The sequence below is a fragment of the Varroa destructor genome, unplaced genomic scaffold (genome assembly GCF_002443255.2).
Source record: "Varroa destructor unplaced genomic scaffold, Vdes_3.0 BEIS01000005.1, whole genome shotgun sequence".
Classification (NCBI taxonomy): Eukaryota; Metazoa; Arthropoda; class Arachnida; order Mesostigmata; family Varroidae; genus Varroa; species Varroa destructor.
The window spans coordinates 17089209-17113901 of record NW_019211458.1 but is presented as its reverse complement, the minus strand read 5'-3'; the positions used below and the strand labels follow the sequence as shown (position 1 = coordinate 17113901).

Here is a 24693-nt window from a genome sequence, read left to right as displayed (position 1 = left end):
TAATTTTCAATTACTGATTCCCGTCTGAGGCATGATAAATCTGGCATACTTTTATAGCACTCTCAGGGTAGACTTTTTCTGTGCATAATAATTATCGAAGATACAATTTCCTAACACGAAGGCCATTAAGCTCAAGATGAAACATTATGGTTGCAAAAAATATGAATCGATAACGATCTCGCGCAATCGTAATTCGACGTTCAAATAGGCCTAAGACAACTGGCAATCCTGGCTAGATCGAGGCGCAGGATTCTCTATAGTTCCGCAACAAGGTAATCGAAGCTATCTATGAAGAAAATCCTCGAAGTCTCAGAAAGGAAGCGATGCTGTTTGGGTCTTCAACCACTTGTGGTCGTCGGCAATATCTTTTAGTTGACACTTATTGCAGCACATAGCCAAGACTATCCGAATTTTCACTTATATTAGTTCAAACACACCTACGGCGGCGGCGGCGGCGGCGGCGGCTTTACCTCCCGTCGCTATTGTTGGTGTTAACCGCTATCGGAGATTATTATTGTTCTTTATGGCGGTCCTCAGAGATATTGTCAGTGAGTAGAATGGGATCTGTAGTGAAACGGGAACTCAGTTTATTAACAGGGCTCACTATTTTGGGTTAGTCGGCGTGAGACAGCTCAAAAGGGTTTGCTGCTCTTCGAAGAGGATTTGATAATTATTCACACATCAGCTCAAATACAATATACGATCGATTCAAGCTATATGAAAGGTATCACGACGGTCACCCATACACCATAAAGGTAATGTTATAACATTACAACATGGTACAGCCATTTCTTCTATATGTTTAGCTTTTATTTTCTCAGGTATGATAGATATAATAAAGTGCATCGATGTCAGTTCGTTGATATGGTCAAACTGTTACATAGGTGAAGAACGCTGGCAGAAACGCACACGATAACCTCACCTGGCTGTGGTGGGCTTAATCAAACGCAAAAAGTAGCCAAATAGAGATAGGATCATTCTACGAGGAATTTGCCCTTTGGGAAATTTATTTTACCGATTTAATTATAAAATGCTAGCAAATATAGTAGTATAGACCGCGTATTTATTTTACGGCATAGTTGGTTTACGATATTGAACAGCTGTCGTCTCCTTCTTCCGGATATAGGAGCTTTCCGCCGGTGTCTCGTGCGTCCAGTCTTTGTCCTTTATAGCAGGTTATACAGTTTTGCATGCTCATAATACTGCGATGCATTCGTCATTCGATGATCGGTAGGCCAACAAGCTGCAACCTTCCTCTTTGCCCTTTCTCAAGGGTATTCGCCTTCGGATAGCGCCTCTCCCGGTAATGTGTTGTCCTCTCCTACAACGCGCGCTGAGTCAGTCGGGTGTTAGTTGTCCTAACTGGGTATCGAGACAACGGCACTGGCGTCCCCCAGAACGTCGCATTGCCGTATCACACTGTGACCAGTATTTCTCAACCGTGCGGCCGATTTGTCGTGGAGTTTACGAGACGCTGCATATCGTGAACCGAACGTAGACGGACGTATGCGCGCATCCACGAAATACTACCACGCCTTAGAGTAACAGCAGTGTTAACATTAGTGCTTAGGATAAGGCACGTCCTGTGAAATCGGCCTGGTTTATTAACAAAAACAGCAAGAAGTACATAGTGAAGTGTCGGATGAGCTGGAAAATTCAGGGCCCTTATCGAAAAATAGACGAACGTCGCATGAGTGGACAGAACACTCTTCAGCCGTTTTATTCAATTCAGACTCAATCAGATTTAGGTCAGGGTGTATCGATAGGCGATAATCAGTTACAAGAGGCTAATCAACAAGTGGAAACTCTATCAGTTGACTTCAGTCAGCTTTTCATGATGGTGCTTACATGATTACGGAACAGTAGTATCATGTTGTTTGCCCTTCGGTTGTTCAGTAGGTAGCAAATGTATTGGTGGGGGGTCATTAAGCTATCAAGTATTAGTAAAATATAACATCTGATTAATTATGAATCTCTTTCTGTGATTGTAGTGTTTCATTACTAAGGAAATCATATGTGGGCTGTTTGTCGGAGCCGTTGATACGTGAGGTAAGTGGCAGAAAACTCAGAGCTATTATAGTTCGTTCGATTTAACGTAACAACGTATATTGAAGCTCGCCGATACGATGTGTACGTAGCGCGGGTTTAAGGAAACTAATACTTCTGCTCATAATTACGTTCGTTAACCGAACTAAGTAGATGCTATACTTCTGATATGAACGGCTTTATAGCCAGTGTTAACCAGATCTAGAGTTCCGTGCTACCAGCAGAAAATCTGTTTTGATAAGAATTGCATAGTTGGAAATTGGAGTCAGTGTCGATTGTCCTGGTCGCTATACTACCATATGCTGTCTAGCTATGAAAAAAAATCGGTTCAGGGATCGTTAACAGAAGATCATGCGGCATTAAGTTGGAACTCTAGGAAGATTTTGCGTTGGAAGCGCCGGAAATGTTCGATAAGTGACCGGCGTTCGATGTCGTCCATTACGGATGTTACTCCCGCATTGGAATCAAATGGTCCTATCTAGGTGTCGACCCTTTACAACCTGAATTAACTTGCGGACATGATAAGGCGCTTCGATTCAATGAATATATCACAAACATTATTCTCGATATAAACAGAGTAAATCTAACAAATGTTTTTCACCTCGTACAAACCGTATGAAAATCAGTCGACTGACTCTCCAGAAGAAGTCACGTTTTAAATGTCCGCTATATGGCCACTATACTCTCATAAATGCCCTGGGGCAGCATTCACAGATTAGGCCAAGATAATAATTAGAAATATGTCCATAGTTTGAAGTGATGGAGTCACATTCAATATATATATATATATATATTCAACGGATACTGGTCAATATTCGATCTGATGTGGATTTGGAAACAAATAGAAAGCTAAGTACCAAAATGATCTCATGAAACTTGATTTTAATATAGGACCGCCGCAGTCGGAGATTGAGGTGATGCCTGGTGTGTTCGGAGTGTTCGTTCCAGAAGAGTACAGCAGTAGCTTGACATAGCGATAATGTGTGGAGACCTTTCATCTATAAAATTCCTGCAAGTACTTGCACCTTCGTTTCGTCTGATTTATCATTTGAGTTATATACTCTCACCTAATGCGAGGCGGGAAATCGTGCAGAATGGCGTTTGCGATTAATATGGTTGGATGCCACCCTAAGCGGTCCTATCGATACTCTACATTTTCGAAATCTTTATTTTGTTAGTGTTCATAGAGTTCTCGGATTCTGTGAGATAAACAATGGTCTGAGCCGTTGCCCGTCCTATCCCAAAGACGTTTTTTACGCCTAGATGTATTTCGTCTTGAAAACGATATTGACGCTCACTTCAGTTAACTGGCTTGGCTTCACAAGATAAATAGCCTTATTGTGTTTTCGACCGCCTATGCGGCCTTTTCTAGATCAGATCCTATGCCGGTCTCAGGATCATGGCTAGAAAAACGATTGCCTGACACTCACATAGAGTTTGTTAAACGTATGCACTGAAGAGTTGCTCGTGCGTTTTTGCTAAGCAACATCTTTGTTCAACAAGTCCTTCCGCCCCTATTGGCTGTTAGGTCTTTTACTGAAACAACGACTCTTGCATAGACTCTCAGGTCTCCAGGAGGTGTAAACAACTGCTTATTAAAGAAGTGGCTTAAATATTCGCACAGTTCTCATAATGGTGTTTACATGATGACGGGACAGTAGTTTCATGTTAACAAGGCCAATTTCGGTTGTTCAGTGGGTAGCGGTGGCGATCGGTGACCAATGCGTAACTCACGCTATTGCCGGGTTCCGTTTCCTCAAATCCACGACGAAACATCTTAGACTCTGCGTCTGACCCAGCCCACGACTAAATACTCTGTACAGAAAGCTGACATACATGATGTAAATCTCTTTGGCGTAATTTGATGACGCATTTTTGCTGCAGGGGAACATGCACCCGCCTTTAGTCTCTTCCTTTGAGCGATATTCAATATCTTTGTTTATAGCGTAGTGATTTCTGCCGCTGGCCTTCAATGCCTTATCTAATTATGGCGCGCAGGTACTAGTTTGATATGATTAAGCTCTAGGCCGCTCTCATTTGTCAGTCGATACGCATCGTATGTATATTTAACGGTGGAATAGTTACGCGAACCGTCGGCGTCTGTTGATTGACGGCCTACATTAGTCGCAGGTTCGGATGCACTCGATAGGTGTAGTTTTCCTAGAAATTAGGTTGAAAGTTATCTTTAATTACAAGCAAAACTACTACGAGAATCGATTGAGTTATATTTAGTAGCATCGACTATGGTTGAAACAGGCCTGATTCTCGAAACAAAATGATGGGATTTAGCAGCGTATGCTAAAGCTATTTCGCATTAGAGGGTTAGTTTTACTATTTCATCAAGTGAGTATTTTTATGGCAGCTTTATGATACGGGTTATACTAGCGGCTATGAGCAAGCCTACTAGGGACAACTTATGCCATATATAAATTACAATTTAATTTCAAATCTATTCGACCAAACCAATTTGGTAAAAACCAGACATTTTTTTATTACCCACTCGCAGTTACCTGAGAATCATGTGCTGTATTTTTTCCATATTCGTCCGCCTCTCTGCCGCCTGAGTGTACATCGAAATCGATTCTACCTGATGACATCCTAAATGATAGTACACAATAGGAGCACGCACCATAATTGTCTACGTTATTTTACAATATTCCAATTATACATTGGAAATCTACCGGATGATCGTTATGGCAGGTAATCATAGAGCACAATTACACAGTCTCCAGTGTAACAGCAACATATTCAAACAAATTACATATTTTCCGCAATTATCTATTAATTATATTTCTGTTAAAGGAATACATCCACACAGGATTCATGCTTAGGCCGAAACTAATAGATTTACAGATACCGCCATCGGCAGGTCTGAATTTAACGAGACAGTCGGACGAATTCGCATGTATGTATGTGTGTGTGTGTTCCCGTAATTTTTCTAAATATGTCTTTTACGTTATCTATAAATTCAAAGATTTGCCGTTCGATCCGCTACTTGATTAGCACTACAAGGGACAGACTGCATATCTTCGTCGCTACTGTTTTAGCCAGCGTGGGTCTGTCTTTAGTGTCTCCCTGTTTGTACTTGTTATTGGTATAATTTCAATATTGTGACCATTACGAAAGTACATTGGCCTAAACGGACACGGCTGATCGTCCGCTTTCCGCGATGCTCCCTCCCATCTTTCGCTTGGCCTGCCGATGCTTTTGGACAGCGCCATATCTGAACTTTAGCAGTGACTTATTTATTCGTTCCATAGGCACAGAAATGAATACAACATAACGGGAGAATAGATTACGACTGGTCACTCATTAATACCCCGGGCAGTGACAGCGGCACTAGAACCTACCATGGCTGTCTGTAGAACTTAGCATCGTCGATGAACCTGTAATGAGATTATGTACCTATGAAAAACGGTCAAAGGCCATTGCGGCCAGACGGAATGTTAGTTCTAGTACGGATCGTATCTCTCCCATCGAAGCGAATTACATTGTGTAACTGATACAAATACTCGAGATATATGGGTGAATCTGTTGCTCACCATATGAGCAGCTATAAATCTATTTCGCTTATTTTTCTGCTTGGAATTGTTGTATTTGCGTGCTTTTAAAACTGGCTTAATACGTCAAGGTAAAATGGTTGTTGGTGCATCGGTATTTGTGTGAGCGTGTGCATATTTATGTGGTGAAATCGTGACGAAGTATGAATGCAGACAGATCGCTATCTCATATGCTGTCCGTGCTTGGCCCTATGCGGGCACAGACTGTGCAAGCAGCACATAATCTCCATCTGTGACGAACCGTGTCGACTCTGCTTGTCCTTGATGCAACGTAAAGTTCGACCTGTCAGGCTCAAATGCGTGAAACAGCGAACAAACGTGTATTGCAGTACAGAACAGCTACAAAAATAAGTCAGTCGTCCTGCTTTTCACACTAACATGTTATAGCACCATATGCCACGTATCATAAAACGTTGACACGCATGTTTTGATCAAACTAAAGAGAGAGCGTAATCCAGCTAGAATCTGTGCCTGAGTTAATATTGGATACGCACCTCATCACGTATACCGGCATGCACCCTATATGAACGGGTGAAGACTATCCCTTCAGAACAATGCCGCAAAATTATACATGTTGTCGTGTTTTTCTGTTAACAGTTAAGTTTCTCTGAGTATCCATAGTCTTAAAAGCAATCTATTTTGCCTATTTGGTCGCCAGTTCGGCGTTACGGTACAAATCTCAGTACGATCAGAGGACGTGACTCGCGCTTCTGCGTAATGGCTCTAGGTAGAAAAAGCAATGAAAACTGAAAGCATCGTTGTCTGAGCGACTTCACTGTTACGACTGCTGTAGCAATCGCCGTCATCAGCGGAATAGAAAGTAACAGTTGGCTTGAGCTGACCCGTGCGCAAACAAACAAACAGAATGCTGTTTCTGTTGTCAGGATCTTTTCGATGACGAACTGGCTGATGCGTCAGGCGGAACGGGCTCACTTCGGCTTGACGCCTATGTTGGCCTATAACAGGCGAAAAAGGTCGAGGTGAAAGAAGCTGGTTCCGTCCTTCAGAGTGTCTATGTGCAGTACGGGTACGTCGTTCCTGTGATCTGATATAATCTAGTTTTACGTTCTTGAGCGTTTATTATCAAATACCGAAAGTACCTTTCGGTCGAATTTTTCCAGATGGGTAGTACAGGTCCGAAGGGCAGTGATGCTGTTCTTTGATGTACTCTCCTCGGTGACTTTCTCCTTGTGTATAATTATCGCCAAACCGTCCAGCATTATTGGATCAAGTATCTGTTGGAAGTAGAAAAGAAAAAGGCGAATATTCAGTGATCGAAGTTACGGGCATAAATAATAAAAAAACGTGCCGATATGAGGCTGTCCTGTACCAGACCTAACTTGTGTTTGATTAAACTTTAACAGTCCAGACCTCTAATTAGATGTAAGTAAGCAAGGTCCTGAGATCTGAATTTCGGCGTTGAATTTAAGAATGTATCTAGAAATTGCGTATCGATCCGCATTCCTGTTCAACTGGACATAATCCTAGCTTAGAACATAAATGCAGAAATCACTACTTATATCAATTGACATCGCTCAACCGGCGTTTGAATCGTCGTACTGAAGCTGGTAACGACAGCTTTAGCGATAACCACATAAAACCAGTAACTGTCAGTAGCTTCGGGACATCAAGGATTGCCTGTGCCAACATCTCCAGGATTAGAATGTTGCCGGCAAACTTGGCCATACCTTCAGTTCAGCTAACTTTGTTTTGCATTGAAAAGCTATACAACTGCGAACTCTCTATCGTAACTACTTTATTCTGTTCAGTTTTTTCGACACTCGATGCACGATATCTTCTGTATCCTCTCAGTTCGCGAGAACGATTACAAAGTGTTAGTAGTGTTTATACTACTTCTTCACGTGTTTTTTTGGTAGGACGTCCACAACAGTGCATCCTATTGAAGCAGCCGAGACCGGTTAACAAAGAACTGAGTGGGAATCAGCATAGACAGTGTTGTTCGTTCATTGGGCCACGCCGTCTGACAATGCCAAGAGCGATAAATCTGTCTGCAAACAAAGTTAAAATGTCTTGGTTTATTGACACCTGCTGTGTATATAAATGATTAAAAAAAAAAAAATAAATTACGCATGTTTTCAAACATCTTTTAGATGTTGCTGATACAGACGCTCGAGATAGGTACGGGAAAATATAGACACAATGGCTTGAGCGGATAAGCTTATGCCAAAGCCCAGAATCGATGGTTCAAACAATACGAACGATACGAATAGAGGGGACAATGGAGCTCGATCAAACATTCAGCTAGGTGTCATTTTCGAAAAGCAGCAGGCTGGTCCTTTCCAAAGATTTTCAGTAATAATTAGATAACAAGGTATAAAGTGATATTTTAAAGAATGCTATAAAATGATTTATGGCTACCGAATTAGATAATAGACACTTGTCATTTTTGAAATCTATGGCAAGAAGGCTATAAGAGACTCTTGGTGTGATCTACAAGTTTCGAAAGGTGATCTACCCTGATTCCTTGTGTTTACGCAGCGCGCCACCTCGATGACATGATCTATAGATTAGTGGAAACTCCGTAATACACTTCGTGTGCAGATTGTCTCGTTGTATACCGTGGTATAGGTGAGTCTTGAAGCGATGCCTATATGGTCATACTGGTGGCGAACTGCTCAAACACTGGTTGTCACCTTGCCCACAACGTCTCCGAACGCGTGGCACCAGAAGAGGACAACGTATCTGACCCCATACTATTTATCATGTAGAAGAACGTTTCTAAGAAGCGAAAATATCATCGTCTTAATTAATATCTTAATATATTAATTACTTAATATCCTCATGATTGCTTAATGTACGCAATGTCAGTGAATGGGGCTGGACGATCTTTAAGTTACGCTAGGCATAGATCAGGCCAGACCGGCCTGTGTATAGTTCGCTTAAACCCTTGTCAGCTTCAGTCCTTTGTCCGTCGAACAACATACACACACATATGCAGGTTGACAAGCTAGCAAAATATGATTAGCTTTCACAGAAGCTGTCCTATTTGTCCGCGGTAGGCCTTGCGAATCGTTGGTAAAATGGCAAATTTTATCGGACATAAAACGGGATAACACACTCCGTAAACCACCCAGTTGATAAGCAAATACCGCTCACATGATCGATTCTACATCACTCTGCTGAAAGAGATTGCGCAGCATCAGCATTCGTTAACAAGTAGATAGTGCCGAAGACAGCCGATGTTACTTCATCACAGAAGCGTCCATTTAGTGTCTGCTCAGGTCCCCGTCACGCCACAGTAGTATATCGTTTTGAATTGGCTCAGATCTGCACGTTTTCAGGATATACTCAATCGAGTAAGATAGGATAAATCCACGTTTATCCTGAAGTGAAAAGGAGCAAAGACAGCTGGATTGGTAGATGTTGCGCGATAAAAGCAATTTGATATCAGACATAAGAACGCATTTTTTTCATTTCGAAAAGTAACACATTTCGGTTTACGACGAGTTTTTTACGCAAAAGGATCCGTTGTCCGCTGCACTGGACTAAACCCGATCCTCTTATATATTCAGTATAGATAATAGAAATATTGGAGCTACTTGCTCGAGTTAATAGGACGACAATAAATTTGTCCCATTGAAACGGTGCTAGAGCCATTTACGACCGAAACGGCTTTTTTTGGTGCTCTGTTGTTTTACTGCCTGAAACTTCACCAGTAGCTTTCATCTGTTACAGTGAGCATCGAGCGCAACAATAACATACACATTATAGGCTTCATTGTAGAAAATATATATTGTTATATTGTCGGGCCTGTTTGATAACCGATATCAACTTTTGCTAGTCACTTTATTTGTTCGGTGTCTCAGGCAACACAAAGTAAACATTCTGCCGAGCAAAAATGACGCTGTCTTCTTACAGACAAAGATTATCCTTTGTCAGTCCTCCGTTCAATACGCTCGGCCCGAATATGCATTTATAAGCGTTAAATCAATCGTGTAAAACTGACAAGCCTCTATTTATCTTGTCGGTGTGTGATTGTGGCCGCTATCCAATAGGGACCCCTGTTTCGATTTGTCTTTCATCACAGATCTAAGCTTATAGCCATCATTCGTTATCCGCCTGATATACAAACCGCATCAGCCCTTTTCCACATATAGATGTGTATGTGTAGGGTCTTGGACGCATTTATGCAGATTTTGTCGAGACCTCCTCGCTCACTCACTCAGAGCCAACATAAGGAAACGTTATTTATGCCAGTGCCTGCTGACGCCTTCCAAGTAACTAATCAATCTACGAAATTTTTAGGGTTTGCGGAGATCGTTGCAGCCGGTGATACCAAGGTCGAACCTCGGCTGGAATTAGCAGCACAATTAGATGCGAATACGCTCGAAAAAATCTATCGACGGAACTTTTTTTTTTCGTTAGACGACATGTCTATACATTGTTTGTAATTCCGATTTCACCAGTTTTCCAGGGAAAGCGCTAGCAAAGTTAAACAAGCTATTCCTGGTGACGAGCTGTTCTGCCCGGATCGTTTCTCCGATACGTTACTGAAAATCACTCGCACTCAGGGGCTCAATCCGACTGATTACATTTGAACTCTTTGCTTCAGCATCAGCAGCCCCGTCCGCGACGTTACTTTGCGATTTGTTTGTAGTTGGCCGTAGCAGATTGTGCTTCGCTAACTCCTGATTGTTTGTTAACATCGACCACGGAAGCCAAGGACCTACCTACACATCGGTCAATCGCACGCTCTTCGTACAACGATAATTTTGATGTCGAAGCATAGAATAGGCCGTAGCGATATCATTGTTTGTCTTTTTTTGCTAGGCGCAGCCTTTTTACATGGTCCTTCTTTAACACATGCAGGGCACTACTTGGCACAGTTATGACTAACATATACTATTACACTTTCCAATGATCGTATCGGTCAATACAAAGAGCGACGCCATTCGATCACGGTACAGCATTTCTTGTCCCTTCTTTTTCCCTACTAGATGCTAGTTTCTTAAAGATTTTAAATTTGTGACTGCTCACTCGGATATCGTCGTTCCGATTTCCAGTGCACAACGCATAGTTAGCGAATTCGAATGGGTGACAAATATGAGTTCCGTCCATATATGAGGATCTACAGCAACGGGGAGAGCTCACCATATAAACCTTCTATTTGATGAAGGTTCTGCTACTAAAAACACCATAAGCCGGTTTCAAGAAACTCCGGAAGAGAAATGCTGAGTTCGAAAATGAGCCTCGTTGATGACCCCCTTCTGAATTGTTTGTAGCTTGCTATTCCCTTCTAGGATTCGTTTACTTTACGGACGAATAGACGGCTTGAGTCGTACCGGGTTGAGAGATAGTTTCGTTATGTCCAATATTCAATAATAGCCACCTTTTTGATTCTTGTTTCCAGCAAACCCTAAAGCTTATTTGCTAATGTTGCTTTTTTAGAAAGTGAATGAAGATCTTTATCGATGTGTGTAAACTTAACTGTCGTGCCAAATTGAAACATTAAAGTAGTCTATATATATATAAACCTTTCGTTTATTTCCTCTACGCAAAAGAGCTATTCTTCGGCTCATTCGGGTATCATGTCGTCTCTCTAATATACGGTATATAAATATATATATAAACCGCTGGCAAATAAAATGTCAGCACGATAGTATAGCAATTCCATTATCGTTTACTTGTTTTTTTCACTTTCGATATTCTTTAGTTGTTTCTGTTAGGTTACGCCCCTTGTGATCAGTTCCAGATATCCCTCTCGAGCTGACTGCAATAAGAGATTTAATGGTATAGCGTCTTTGCAGATCCTTGAGTATTACTACTATTAAGAGTTATTTGATCAACTTATTTTTTTCGCTGAAGCAGTAGTTCGAAATACTGAAGTACAGGCATGAGAGGCAACTGTTCATCCATGTTATTGTTGTCTCTGCTAAATTTGGATGTCTATACAAATATATAGGCCTGTAGCTAATTTGTAAAAGACATTTATGTATAAGGTGACTGTGTCGCTACACGAAGTCGGTCGCGTCCCTGCCGCTTGCTCTTGTATCGTTCACGAGCAACTTCGACGGGTATAGCGAGAACGCAAAACCTTATTTTGAAGTGCATTGGAGTTTTGCCATTTACGACGAGTCGAAATACGTCCATACGGAAAAAATCGCGGATGTTAAATTCTTTTATCAAAATGGATCAACATTAGTTCACCAACACAAGTCGGCCCTGAAGATAGGATAAAACATGTGTTAAATTTAGAATATTTGTCGTAATCAGTGAAGTATTAGCATTTCTTCTAGCATCCAGTTCGATGCACTCTGTATAATTTACTGAATCACGGACGTATCCGACTATCACGCGTTGGAGTGCCTAGACTAGCACCTTTAGATATGCTAAACGCGATAGATACATACATGCACAGTAGTAATAATAATGACGTTATTATCTGGTCATGCTGCGATACATCCGCCTAAAAGGACGTACGTACACACAGATATAGAAACTAATTAGTTACTTATGAGAACTTTTGTTCACTTTCTCTATATACTTCAGCTGATATGCTGCCGGCTGCTAAACATAAACACTTGTATGTACTTCCAAGAATAATTTCGAATCTGCCGACAATCCAATGACTAGACTTAGCTATTGCAATACACCAATACCTGTACGTACATAGTATGCGTTTTACTGGTTCTACTCTGCCGAATTGATATGTCGGCTTTAGATCTGTTGGCCTGATTACACCGGTGAGTGGGCCGGAATGCACAGGCTATCATCGCCTGACCATAGGCCAACTATCTCTACTGTTGCTAACAGCGAGAGAGTCTTTAATATTAGGCGTGTAGATTCGGCTAAAAGTGTCGAGACTGTCTCATAAAAAGGCTTCATAAATAACTATCAATCCCGAGCAAATGTAAGGCTTTGAATTACTCATTAGAGTCTACTGTTATAGATAGTCGTTTGCTACAGTAAGCCAAAGGTCACGGTCGGATAGCACATTAGTTCGTCTAACCTTTTTCACAGTTCGAAATTCACTAAGGCCTGTGATTGATCTTGGTAAAACAGCAATACTCTAACTCAGTTCCTGGTATGGCACACTCGATCGACACCGAAATAGTTCACCATCTTCTCAGGAGCAGGTTCAGCTGATCAGGAGTATGTAGTACTATTTACGCTAAAGTTAGCGATCGGAATTGGCAAACAACTAGTCGGATCAAAAATTTGATTGATTTGCACTAGGCACTCGTCTTCGATCAAACAAACGTTCAAGAACGAGAAATTGCAACAGCTTGAATCTCGTTATATTGGGTATACAGCAGTATATTGGGCAACGCTTGCATAATTTTTCTACTCCATAGTCCATCCATAACCTATATTCTACTTTACTAATGCATCACCCGTGGGCTATCTGTCATCATTTTTGCTTTTGGTCTATCTGACCTCGATCGGAGGCGCGTTAAGTTTACGTTCCTCTACTAGACGGGAGATGACGGCTAGCTTATTTTAACAGCTAGATAAGCCCGACCGAGGTGAACTCGGAAATCGCTGGGACATTGTTTGAGAGTCATTGACGGGAGAAACTAATATGGTTACTGATTTCATCGTACTTTGATTTCGACTTTTCAAATAATCAAACTGGAAATTCAGTTGCCGCAAAGCTATTCAGGGTGAGATCGATGATATATTTTATTTTGAAGTAACAAATGGTGGATATCGGTAACTTCGAAGACTTACACTTGTAGTGAAGCAGGTGTGAATTTAAATTAGGACTTCACCACTAACGAGGCAGTTTTTGTTTGACTATAGCCACTGTCTAAAAAGCTCCTTTATTTTTGCTTAATTTCTAAAGCTGATCGTTGAAAGATTTCTCACTACAGAAGCCTACAGTTTAGCGCATCCACACCATTTATATTTCCGCATTATATTATATAACCGTGCTCTGATTGCGACGTAGTGATATTCACTATTGAATATGCTAACGAGCTTTGCAGTGATGTCTAGTTGGTAGAATTTTCACAGGGTTTGAGTTTGTCTTTGAATATCCATTGTGATATAATTGCAACTGTAGGGCACGAAGAGCTCTTCGATTCATTCTCAGTACTGAATTCTCAAGTGTTCCTTCCAAGCATACCCAGGGAAGATGTGTCTCTTCATCGAACTACCCTGTAGTCGGAGTTTCATCGATCATAAAGCAAGCTGTGCCTCTCTAATCCCACTCAGCATTGTTCTGCCTGAAACCTTTATATCGCAGTAACACAAACGGTCCGTTTCAGGTTGATAGGCAAAGCCTTGACAGCGGCAGGAGCTCGTGGAGACATCAAATACTACTACTGCTACTACTACGGCTACTGTTCATTTACCATTTTTTCAGCTATCTCCAACATGTAACGACAACAAACAATGAAAAGGTCCTTTTCCATATTGCTAATTATTCCAGTACACTACCTGTGACGAACATAATAATCTGTTTCACAAATAGTAACCATACATTTTTTTCATCGGTTCAATATATACAAATACGGAGTCATTAAGAAAGATATTCCAGCGAAAATAATCAACAATTAATAGCTATCTTTTTCCCCCTTGCACTAAACGTGACGTTCGTTATTGCAGTTTAGCCATATATCTTTTCGTCATTTTTCTGCCTACAGGTATAAGATCTACTTTTCCAGCGGGAACAGGCTGAGTCTGTTCTCCTTTTGGCGGTTGGCCTAAATAGGGATAACGGGAAATGGTGGGACATTCATTTTCGGTGAAGCGGGTTGATGCCTGCCGCGTCGCGTTGCATAGCGAACGAAGCTGGATTAAACAAGACATGATGTGCTTTCGTTCGCGTCATCGGCTGCACTGGTGGAAAATCACTTACTCTATCGGTACCTTACCAAGTTGCTTCTCTGGAACCCGTAGTCCGCTAAGCAGCATTCTTCTCGTTTAATTCTGACAACGGTGGCACTGTCTGCGAACGAGGCAATATACGCCGCTTTTAGCGGCTAGAGTTCCAAAGTGAGAGCTATCCCTCTTCTTTGAAGGAGGCCGTCTCGTTCGCCATGTTTGGAGTTCAAATCGCACGCAGTCGATCCGATACAGACCTAGCTGGGCTGTCGGAGCGACGCTCCTTAGGGTACGCAACGCGTATTTCGTTTGCAGGGCGTTCTGAAGCAGCTAGAAGACGGGACGAATTTCCACTGTTACTGGAGTAGGCCGCCGGCAACTTTTATAGAAGGGACGCATTTGTTGACGCCCGTATGACGGCCCACTTTTTTTAGTGACGAGCATCGTAAAGTTCACGTTGTCATTTCCAATTCGGACGAGAGAAAGATAAACTGACAAGAAGTTTATTTTAGAGTAAACATATAGAATGGCAGTAGCCATCTGCGGGGGGCCTTTTGCCAAGCTCTTGGCAACTGAAGACAAACAAATCGTCTACGTGCATGGCCGTAGGAATAGCTTTAACACCGTATGCGTAACAATTTGTCTATGTGTAATAGATAAGGCCGTAACGACAATATCAAGCTTACTTGTTATTCTAGGATACTACTAGGATATTTCGATGTTAGCCTTCACAAATATAGCGGTATCTCCGAACTCAACGAGAAGTCACGCACAGAGAAAAATATATACAGGATTGGTTTAGCGATTACTGTCTATCCGGTATCCTCTATGCGTCCGTTTGTATATTTCATCTGATTGAAAGAATACACTCGTACCATCATCAAATAAATGTAAATTCTCTGGTACGCGTTGATTTTGCATGAAATGTCATTCAGTGTTTGGCCTATTCGTACGATGTCGGGTTATCTTTGCGACTGTGACTCGTCGGAACCGCCACAGAACGCGGAGGAAAATTCGGACGTGTGTCGCCGGTTGAAGGCCGATATATAACAGTCTGTTAATTGTTATAGTTCTCACATTTTAGATATGGATAATTTCTCAATTAATGAGTCCATTTTTGTTTCTTTGCAACTGTATATAGACACAGTTGAGGTTAATGTCAGTCAGTCAGTCTGTGTTAGTGCTTAACTGAAAACACTACGCGCATATGAAGTAATACGATGATGACGACAAACTAAAACATGCTTCAACAGCGAAGTTTAGCTTAAAATAACAGGAAAATTTATTGAAAAAAATTCATCTCAGAACATTCGTTTTATTAGTTAAATCTGGATGCAGGATTGCAACGAGGATTTCAGGTCTATAGTCTGGTATGTATCTACAGAACAATGAAAGCGTACGAACGGTTGCCGTAAAAATCGATCCACTCCCCATAGACTTCTATCGGTTTTTTACACCACACAAATCTTTGATCCATATAAAGCCTAAATATCTTCGAGATAAGTGCTTGACAATGCCGCCAAATGTAGCAAAAGCATAATAAAAAAAACCTGAACCTACCGATATAAAACTCTAGGACATATGACTTTTGTGGCATAGTCAATTAGTTTTTTTTTAATTTTTAGTTAAAAATAGTCAGAGTGAGTCAAATGACAAAACCCTTTGTCTTAATCTACCATGACCACGAATCGTACCCCTGCAGCTTATCTCATGCTACTGTTTTTCTTCTCTATCCATAATGTATTGATTCGATTTACCGTGTGCCGTCCCGATTGAGCATATTTGAACGTCTTCAATTAGTCGTCTATCGCCATCTTAGCGCTCGTTCAACTTTGACCTGCGCGAACGGCGTTTGACAAGCTGCCTATTGACAGCCAGATCGAAGTATGTCCAAGAAAGTGAGGTGCCGCCAATAAATAATAATGACACATATTGATCATTTAATAGCTACAGAAGGCTACTGTAGCAATAGTGAAAGTAACAAGGCCAATTTATGGTAGCGACAGGTTTGTCTCTCTAATTTATACTTGAGGTCCGGCGGAACAAGCAGCAGCAGCAGCAGCCAGGGTTACGCAGTACGACCGTACACCTAATCATACTCTACACACAATTGATCATACTTTAATATGATTTGAAAGCGGGATGGTCAATGACACGTATGCCAATGACCAGCCGGCAATGGCAGCTATTGATTGATGATACTCTGCTTGTCCTGCCTGGAGGCTTCGACAGTTACTGCAAGCCAATCGAAGATATTGAACCTGAGTTGCAAAACAAAGGCTCGCGGAACGAATAGACAAGGTGTGGTTTTCGTAGGTTCCGGTCATTGGTCGTGTGGTTTTTTGACTTTGCCTTGAAGAAGCAGATCGTTGAAGCTATGTCCCTATACTATCGACGTTTGCCCATGTTGCAATGTACGCAAAGACACACCACACAGCATACGCTGACGAGGCGCGTGCACAACGGAATTCAAACTTGAAACGCTTAACTAGACTTATACTGTTACAAGTTCCTGTGTGTGCATTCGTGGCGTGCTGAGAAACCGCTATCTAGCGTGCATCGCGCGTTTATGAATCCCCTACCGCGTATATATTCCTTTAAGGCAGAAAGCTTCCTCCACCTTAGTGTAGGAGCAGCTTAGATTGCAGCCTACAATGCTGGAAACGTGCGTGATTGACAACGGCATAGCTTACTTGGGCTAAACAAAGCATTCAACTTGTCAGTGACTTATGCCGTAATTTCTATGATACCTAAAGCACAGAAAAGACAACGTGGTGCCTTACACGAATAGCCTATGAACGGCAATACTGAACATAGAATTTGTTCTAACAGGAGCATTTTAATATGCTGCAAACTTAATTGTTTCACTGCGGACGAATTCAGGAAGGTTATAAGATGCGTAAAAAATGGGTCATTTTTTCAAATATTAATGGGTTCGAAAGCAAAGTCAATGTTACAGTTGCTCACAAGTGAACATAGCTCAATTGTTGCCATCCTAACAGGCGTTGTATTGACAGGCCTATCTATGTGGTGAAAAGGTTTAACAGCTTATCAGCAAACGCTTATGCTTGCCTCGATAAAACCGTTATCAATGGAGAATCTGTGCACTTGTATTTTAAACAAGCTGTAAACATAAATCCGCCAAGCATGTGGGGACCAATACACTTATAAAATGTACTTTTATAAAAAGTAAACAACAAGAAAGGGTCTTGTCTCATATATGCCATCGTCTTAGTGCACGATACATAGCAAAAGAATATACCATAACCTTTTAGCTGGGAGTTGAAGATATTCAGGCATTTAGAACTTACCGACGTGATCGGCGCGAAGAAGTAAACTCAAAACGAGCCGCCGTTCGTTGTCGCCGACAGATATCCCTTATCTTCTTATATGAGCAGAGCTGATTTCGTGTCAGGGAGGACCTAAACCAATTCACCGATGGTATTTTCCCCTGAGTAGTTTGATAAGCTATTCGTAAGAGGATACGATGTAATTGTGTGCATATGTATGCATACTGGTTAGTAAATGGGCAATTTCTTCTAAAACAACGTGCCATTAATACTATTCAATGCACGATGCACGACAATCGTCCGATCGTAAAACGTTACAACCGGTTAGATGATGGTTGGCTGGAACTTTCACTTAGATGTTTCTGGAGCCTGAGAGCACCCGTCAAAGAACTTTTTATTTAAGAAGTCATATATGAGTCAATTTGCATCGGCGCCTTCTAGTCATGCTTGTTTCCATTTGGTTGATACTTACTTTCTGTTGTTTACTATTGTGCCCGAGGAGCAGTACTCACGCTATTACAATATATATAAAAAGATTCACTTCAGCCCCTTATCATCATCTACTCTTCATCGAAAACCGAATCTATTTTTCATATCTTCAAACGAAATCAAGTTCGATTCGAGTCGGATGAACAGGAGTAGTTTTGACGATACTTCCCACCGAAATATAAAACATAAAATTATTTTATTGCAGAAAATATCCGGACCTTCCAAATGGTTCCTGTTAAATGAATTTCTAAAATTCGAGATGTTTCGTGCCTCAAGCGAGCCATTAAAATTGAATCAGCTGTAAGCTTGCAGGCGGAAGATTTAAATCTGCTGGATTATGCAACACATAGCTGAACCTAGGTTCTAGGTTCTATGCAGATCTAAATAAGTCGTAAGGTTAACCAAATATCGTCAATGAAGAAATCCTAGAAAACATACAAAGCACCGTGACTCTCTTTGTATTCGCTGTTTTCGGTGTGAGGGGCGATATAGGATGCGATGTAGCCGGAAGCGAGATATGACTGCCTTCACAGTGGCGATCAGGTTACCAGTGGTAATCTCCTCTAGATCTCGGCCCTGTAATGGTTATATTATCCGCATAACTAGGAAAATAGATGTCTTTTCGAATTTTCAGTAGTAATCATACGTAAGATAAGTTTTTTTTTCAAGTTACAGCGCAAATGTTGTATTATTCATTGTACAAGGAATTATTTGTTTATCATAACGCGCCGAGCTATACAAGGCACATAACAGATGCTTCTCATATATTCAGTCTCTTACCCATTTTTTTTTAGGAAATACGGAAAGTAGCCCATGCTACTTACTGTTGCCTGCTTGCTTAGTATTCCCAATGTAACAATTCGTCAGAGCAAAATAGCTAAGTTAAATGTAGACCGCTAAAAGTGGCGTAATATCAAAAGATAGTAAAAATTGGCACAAAAAAAAAGCAAGATCTTTGTTTCCATTGTGGAATTGAGACATCTTCTCGAGAAGACTGTTATCAAAAGTTTCTCTCCTAAGCGTTTCATCACATAATAATAAATAAGAATAAGACATGCTTGGCTCAAGGTGCGTTGTTCAAATCCCAAAAATCCATTATTACAATTGAGTTTGATAGCTAGTTACGAACGTTTCCTGCATACCTTGAATTCTGCCATACGAAACAACGTCCGCATAGATACTTTAACGTCCAGTCCATTTACAATGGTACGGTGGGAGAAAAGCCAATCGAGTTTCGATTTTACCACGTAAAACAACGTTCACAACAAACGTTCAGACATAAGGTCTCCTGGAAATCTGAACACAAATGTCCTTAGACCGGATTTTCAGGTAATAAATCCAGAGCTTTCGAATGCATACTGGCTTACGTAACGATCGTTTTTATCGTTAGCGTGGTTGGGAGCTAGTCGTAATAGGTACTCGCTTAACAAACTCAAATGAGCTAACCCCCTAACAGCTTCGTTCTAATTTCTTCATAGGTCTGCTCATCATAATCAGGCGTCGGGGATGCCGTAAAAGACTGAAGAAACCGTAGCTGCCATTGGCAAAGGCGGTTGTAATAAGCCGTTATCGGTACAGATTTTTTATACGATTGTGACCTGCCCGCTAAAGGCAACAGAAAGCCATGGCTCCTTCAGTCTCTTTTAAGACGCGTTCACCAAGAAAAGTTGCTATCGGATGTAACACGCGAATCCTTGTCGTCTCACCTGACGCTTCCGCCGCCACCTGGAGACTCAACAATTGTGTGAGTACCGTGATAAGGTACGAGTGGTTTTAACGATATTTACGCCTAATATGTTTTCAATGTGTTACTATTATAATTCATATCACGTATCCACAGTCGTGTGAACAGCTAACCGGCTTGAGATGTTCCAGGTACTTTAATTTCGCAATGGTGCCTTCTAAGGTGGGAAGATTATAGTAGTACAACATTCATTCCATGTCCTGTATGGCTCTTCTCTAGAAAAATCAGGTGTCTCCTAATCGAGCCCGGTCAGGCACGCTGCTCAGTTTACTTCCCTTTAACGTTCTAAGGAACAGTACTTTTTGTTTTGTACGTAAGAATACTCCATTAGGACACATGATCAATGAGGCCACTTATTTTCGGGGGGAAAAATTGAAGTGCGAGTGACAACGAGTTCGATGAGCTTTGAGTGTGAGCGCGTCGCATATCTGAATTACTTCCCTAGAGATGGCATCCATAGCAAACACCGGACCGAACGAGACAACAACTACATGAACTCACCTATATGTAATGTAATACAAGTTTGATAAGAAAATGAAATTTGGTATGATTATGTAACTCTAATTAATTGTTACACTCGACGGTTCGTTTGTTACGTACTGACACATGCGAAACAATCGTACATGGCACTATAGTGCTCATTTCATCAGTGAAGAAATATCAGATATGTATTTCTAGAAGATGTCATAAAGGTCTCCCAGCTGTCGTTGATCCTAAGCATTACCTACCAACTCACATGCTGATTTAAGCTTTCGCTATAGTCAAGGGCGAAAAGAACCCTAAGAATTATTTACCCTATTACCCTAAGAACATTTCGTTTGTGTAGCGTCGTCTGCTTTGGGCGCTATTCCCGTCAACATGTGTTTGTTTCTTTATCGTAATCCCCATTGGGCCATCATGAACCCACATCTAATTCCTATTCGAAACTATGACTGTTACTATATCCACACGCGTCTTACCAGCCTAAGCCATGACCAGTACAGTGCCCTCAATAACATTTTAGGCAAACCATTCAAGTCGATAGGCTTATGTTAGGCAGGTTATCGCCTGGCCAGCAGCAGGACGGCTGACTACAGCTTAATGGATTTAACAAACGCAGGCCTCTGCAATATAACAGAATAGTTGTGAGTATTTGTATGCTACAGAAATTGAGCTGTGCTATACAAACCACCGACGCGCCACGCGATAGCACTATTTTCCCTTTCAATTTTAATTTAGCAATGGGCTTCTAAGTGCTTTGCGCAAAAGCGCCCTTAATTAGGCCAAAGGCTAGGAAAAAGGATGCTCTCAAAAGCTGTCAAAGCCGAGGCCTACAGCTCGTGCAGTGTTTTCCGAAGCATGACACAAACAGAATTTTGTCAATAATATCATTTTCGCCATTACGATACTTGTACGTTGATAATAACAATAATAATTATAGTTGTTACTGTATCGTAGGCCCTAGCGACATTGTGAGCTCTGCGCTGAAGCTGTTTTACTTGGTGAGCAGGTACGAGTCTGGCCGTTCGCGTATTTCAGCCTTTATTGGACGTAGGCGTAGGTAAAACGCACCAAGCCTATCGAAGACGCGGAACGAAGTATGGAATTTGACAACTCGTGCTGGTTTAGCAGTGGTACAACGACAAAATGGATAAGAGCTAGAGAACGCCGCGTTGGCCGGTCAGGGTAATTTCTAGTGCAGAAAGCAGTAGCATATGTGTGTTTTTGTGATCGTCCGACAGCCGGCCGATACAAAGACGCAATAGGCAGCATCGTAGAATTGGTCTGGACAAGTAGACTCGGATGAACCGTGCGTGACCCTTCGGTCGCTTAGACATTAGAGGTCGTTATAGACAACTCGTTACAAGAGATGACCATCAATCTCGGAGCATCCTTTGTCTCAAGAGTCTTTCTCTCCTCGGCATAATGTCATTATTGTGCAAGATGTTGGCACAGTATGAAAGATAGGGTTACATGTTTTTTGCCCTCGTAGCGTTCTATTTGTAGTGCTTGAGAGTCATCAGATTGAGCAGGCTGAATGAGGAAGAAAATTTACAGTTCAGATCCGTTACATAGTGAAGGCACAATATATGTAGCCGTGGTTACTGGAGGCAATTAGAAGTCATAGCGTTTTGATGATCGAATTTCAAAAGGTAATCCTACATTCAGAGCTCGAAGCGTTCATAGGAATAATCAGCGTTAGTATCAGTGCCTCCCTAACCAACGACTAAGAAACAGGTGCCAGGAAACCTATTCAGATTATTTTAGTAATTCGTCTTCTGTTTCCGGCAAGAGATGAGGTGGAAAAAAGACAACGCAATTATCTAATGTTTATTAACGGAATTTACTCATTTTGAAAGCTTTCATCAACAGTGTTTCGACATCGCCAAAATCATCTACTGTGTAGTGTAACTTTTACATCATTCTTCCTGTGATTACAGACACCGCTACGGGCATTTAGCTATTTTATTGTCAGAATATTGTCCGTTGCCGGTATTAATTTGCAGGTAAGGGGAACGAACTGGATCCGGGGCATACATGATGTGTTTCTTCTCCTAGACTTATGGCAAATAGCTGTTTATATCTAACATTCGTCGAACACATTAGTGTAGTTAGAAATTTATAGCTGGTCTGGGCTAACGTGCAGGATGAAGGTCACGATTCTTCCCGCATTAGCTTTGGGCTAGCTTGACCGTCTGCTGCACCGAGTTATAAATTACCGATCATAAAGGCGAAGGTTGCCATCCAGAGCATCCCACCGTGTAGTGTAGAATACGTTATCTTCCCTGTACGTCTCTTGCGGCTGGTCCAAACTTCTTTAGTAAGGGAAAGTATCTCTGAAACTTTGACCCGTTTTTAGTTCTATCATATTTCCTTGCATTTTTATTCTAATCATGCGTGAGAAAAGGCGTCTTTGCTGCAGCGTTACGGTTGCATTTAAAACAATCGAACATTAAAACAAATACATAATTTAACTGAGGCTCACAATGGAAGCATGCCTATCATAATCGAGTACATAATAAAGATCCTGGAGATGAGGACGCTCTAGGAACAGCGGTCTTCAGGACAATGGTACGTACGACGCCTCTTCAGGATACAACATAGAAAATAAGAGAAAAATATGTGCAACGACAGTCCCCCTAAGGTTTTTCCGTACGAAGACCTTATAGTTGTAGTTTCCGTATCCGGAGATAGCATATAACACATCTTATTGATTCGAGGAGAATCGATAGGGCAATGCAAGATTGACGGGCTTCGAAAGAGGGTTCTAGTTTAAATGAGATAAAAATCTGGTCTAGCATATGAATGTAATCTAGACCGAATTATATAGCGTGATTCTGTTACACTACCATTTTTATATTACGTTACATTGAGACAATGTTGCTAATGCGAGGAAACAAAGTTTTAAAGCAAAACTTTTATTTGTTGCTACATAATAAATTGTGCAAAGCTGCAAATAAACTCTCCTAACGAAGTCGCTCCATTTCCAGTTCTTCGCCTTCTTCTAATCCGATCCTACATTGGTCATCGGCATTAACCTACCCGTCTTTGCGGTTGGTGGGCTTCGAACGGAAGACTTGCTGGCAGTACGGACGCAGATTATTTCTAGGATAAACACCAGGTGTTTCTCTCGGTGCATTGTCTATGCTCTGTTTTGTTGAAGAGCTTCAACAAGTGGTGTTCGATTTACGATCCTTTATCTTTTATCCTTTATATTACGAATCTTTATTGTTGCTTTCAAACTCGTACCTTAGAACTGTAGCAGTAGAACTTGTAGCAGAAACTGCAGTGAACTTCTTTGCGAAACGCGTCTCTGTCTAGAAAGGCAAGATTGAGCTACTTAATCTTGTTAGAGGCAAACTGGAGGAACCTTTTATTATTTTCTGTATAATGTATAATTTCCTAATTGTGAAAAAAAAACATTGCTTACTCTTATTAGCTCTATCGTGTCAGATGTTACCGGCTTTCTGTTTTCCAAACATTGAAACATTTCGACAAATGGCAGGGAGCCTGTCACACTTTCGACTGTCGGCACATTTAGCCCATCGATAATAGGCGTTCGACTGGTAGTACCTCATTCCTGTTAACTGGATTTGGTCAAGCCCGATTGTCTCGATGTGTTTTTTTTTTTATAATTCATAATAAGGGGCCATATTTCACGGTGATAGGTATCCCTTAGTGATTATATATAGATATATATATATACTATATATGATTATATATAAACATATATACTATATTTGTAGTTGCCATTTACACTTTTGTATAATACCATTAATTCCCCTTCTAGTTATTTATATAAATGGCTATATATTTAACTATAGCTACGCATCTCTCTCGAAGCTGTAAACAGAGTCAACTCATCTCGACACGTGTTCTACATACACGGCCTTTTTATATACGTTATGGCCTGTTATAACCATTATGCCATATTGTCCATTACACTGTGTGCTAATTGGTAACGGGCAAGTTGCCTATCGAATGAATGTAGCAGTCGCCACCATTGGCGATAGACGTACTATCACCGGTTGACACATGCATACGGGGGGTGTTTACTTATCACCTAATATATGCGACAGAGATACGTACAGTTGTAGAACAGTAATGGCTATTGTCTTTTGGCAAGCTCTATGTCTGCACGATCATATTAGGAGAGAACTAATGGTCTCGTAGTCTGCAAATGCTTTTTTTTTTTTACATATTTACTCATATACGAACACCTTCGTGCAATACCGTGGTTCATATATATGAATGGCTGTGCCCTTTTTTGCATAGATGAGAAAAGTGTGTACCC

The 24693-nt window shown here is 41.2% G+C and overlaps 1 protein-coding gene and 1 long non-coding RNA gene across 9 annotated transcripts in view; one reads left to right on the top strand and one right to left on the bottom strand.

Moving 5' to 3' along the window:
• LOC111251098 (death-associated protein kinase 2-like) overlaps positions 1-24693 on the top strand; it is a 42589-nt gene that overhangs the window by 1088 nt on the left and 16808 nt on the right. Inside the window, exons 1-3 of one of the 7 annotated variants that reach the window (XM_022807391.2) lie at positions 1338-1895; positions 1992-2049; positions 19654-19919. In XM_022807391.2, the coding sequence (XP_022663126.1) occupies positions 19800-19919 (120 nt within the window). In that variant the 5' untranslated portion in view covers positions 1338-1895; positions 1992-2049; positions 19654-19799. Of the gene's footprint in view, positions 1-1337; positions 1896-1991; positions 2050-4725; positions 4747-19653; positions 19920-24693 lie in introns of those variants that run through there. The other 6 variants (XM_086991713.1, XM_022807388.2, XM_086991712.1 and 3 more) reach the window with 6 other exon arrangements.
• On the bottom strand, positions 1895-12144 carry LOC111251099 (uncharacterized). 2 transcript variants are annotated; one of them, XR_015329463.1, is made up of 4 exons: positions 11978-12144; positions 6707-6841; positions 4557-4644; positions 1895-4206 (listed from the first exon to the last, which is right to left on the bottom strand). It is a non-coding gene; the product is annotated as an uncharacterized LOC111251099 (long non-coding RNA). The 2 variants fall into 2 exon arrangements; XR_002673632.2 differs by lacking the exons at positions 6707-6841; positions 11978-12144 and adding an exon at positions 6101-6533.